The 1,388-nt window shown below is 36.5% G+C and overlaps 1 protein-coding gene across 1 annotated transcript; it reads left to right on the plus strand.

Moving 5' to 3' along the window:
- LOC128126937 (uncharacterized) lies at positions 1–574 on the plus strand. Its single transcript, XM_052765136.1, has 2 exons — positions 1–149; positions 262–574. Exons 1-2 carry the CDS (start codon positions 1–3, stop codon positions 572–574), a joined length of 462 nt encoding a protein of 153 aa, XP_052621096.1.
- Positions 575–1,388: the final 814 nt, after the last annotated feature.

The following is a 1,388-nucleotide window of genomic DNA, read 5'->3' on the forward strand; positions in this document are numbered from 1 at the left end:
ATGTTAAACAGAAATCGCGAGGAAGGACACAAACTTCTATATCGCGATTACTCTGCGGATAATTGTGTATACGAGGCGAAAGACTTCAAAAGAAGATTTCGTTTGAGTAGGGATGTGTTCTTACGAATCGTCAACGTCTTGGAAAGCCGGTATCGCTTCTTTACTATACTTTTATACAAAATAAATAAAAATGTACTACATGTTTCTTTAATTTTACAACATATGCAATATATTTTTAAACTATAGTTAATTTATGTTTAGGTACGAATTTTTTCAATTAAGATATGATGCTAGAGGTAGACGAGAGTTTACAACATTGCAGAAATGTGTTGCGGTCATTCGTTTGATGGCTATGGGGGAGTCACCCGACACCATGGACGACTATATGAGAATGTCTGAAAGAACCGCAAGGGAGAGTTTGTATACATTGTCAAGGGGTGTTGTTGAAACATTTGGAGACGTGTATTTGCGGAAACCTTCGTTGCATGATTTGCAAGAATTGTATGCGGCGCATGAAGAACGCCATGGGTTTCCCGGAATTATCGGAAGCATTGATTGCACACATTGGAAATGAAAAAAATTATCCGGTAGCATGGAAAGAGCAATACGCAAGTGGTTATCACGGATCACCTTCGTTGGTTTTAGAGGCTGTTGCTTCTCAAGATTTATGGATTTGGCATGCATTTTTTAGGGTTGCGGGTTCCAACAACGACGTCAACGTTCTTGATCATGTTGGAATAGTGTCTAAGGCTGCAACTATATTAGGCAAGTATTTGATCCGGTTGTGCATGGTCCTTTTGGGTTGCCTTCACCATAGCAACTTGATAGGATGATTTATTAAGAGAGAGTAAATATTATTAATATATTATGTGAATAATATAATGAATAATATATTGTTATTTGATTAATATAAGTCATAGAATTAATTAGAATTAATTTGGTGACTTAAAGAGATTAATTAAATAAAGGGGTATAAACTGTCAATTGTTTGATAGTTAAGCTTTAGACTGTAAATCCATTTGGATATGGTATGGACGGATTCTAAGAGCTTTAGGAAAGCTAAAATCGTCCATATACTTATCTAAGGAATGGATTTGGATAGCCTTAAGAGAAGATTATCCAATTAGGGTTTAGGTTGTAACCCTTAAGGAGTCTACAAGTATAAATAGACCCCATAGCATAGGGAATTCGACACATCTCCTAAAGCAAGGAACCTCTGGTCGAATTCCTCCCCTCTCCTCTCTCCTAAATCATTCTTATTGCTATTGGTGTTTGTAAGCCATTAGATGAGTGACACTTGTGACTCTAGAAGCTCCAAGACCTCAAGATCAACAAGGAACTCAAAGGTATGATTCTAGATCTGTTTCAATGTTGTTATTTAACCTAAT

This window comes from Lactuca sativa, chromosome 6 (genome assembly GCF_002870075.4).
Source record: "Lactuca sativa cultivar Salinas chromosome 6, Lsat_Salinas_v11, whole genome shotgun sequence".
In the NCBI taxonomy this organism is placed as follows: Eukaryota; Viridiplantae; Streptophyta; class Magnoliopsida; order Asterales; family Asteraceae; genus Lactuca; species Lactuca sativa.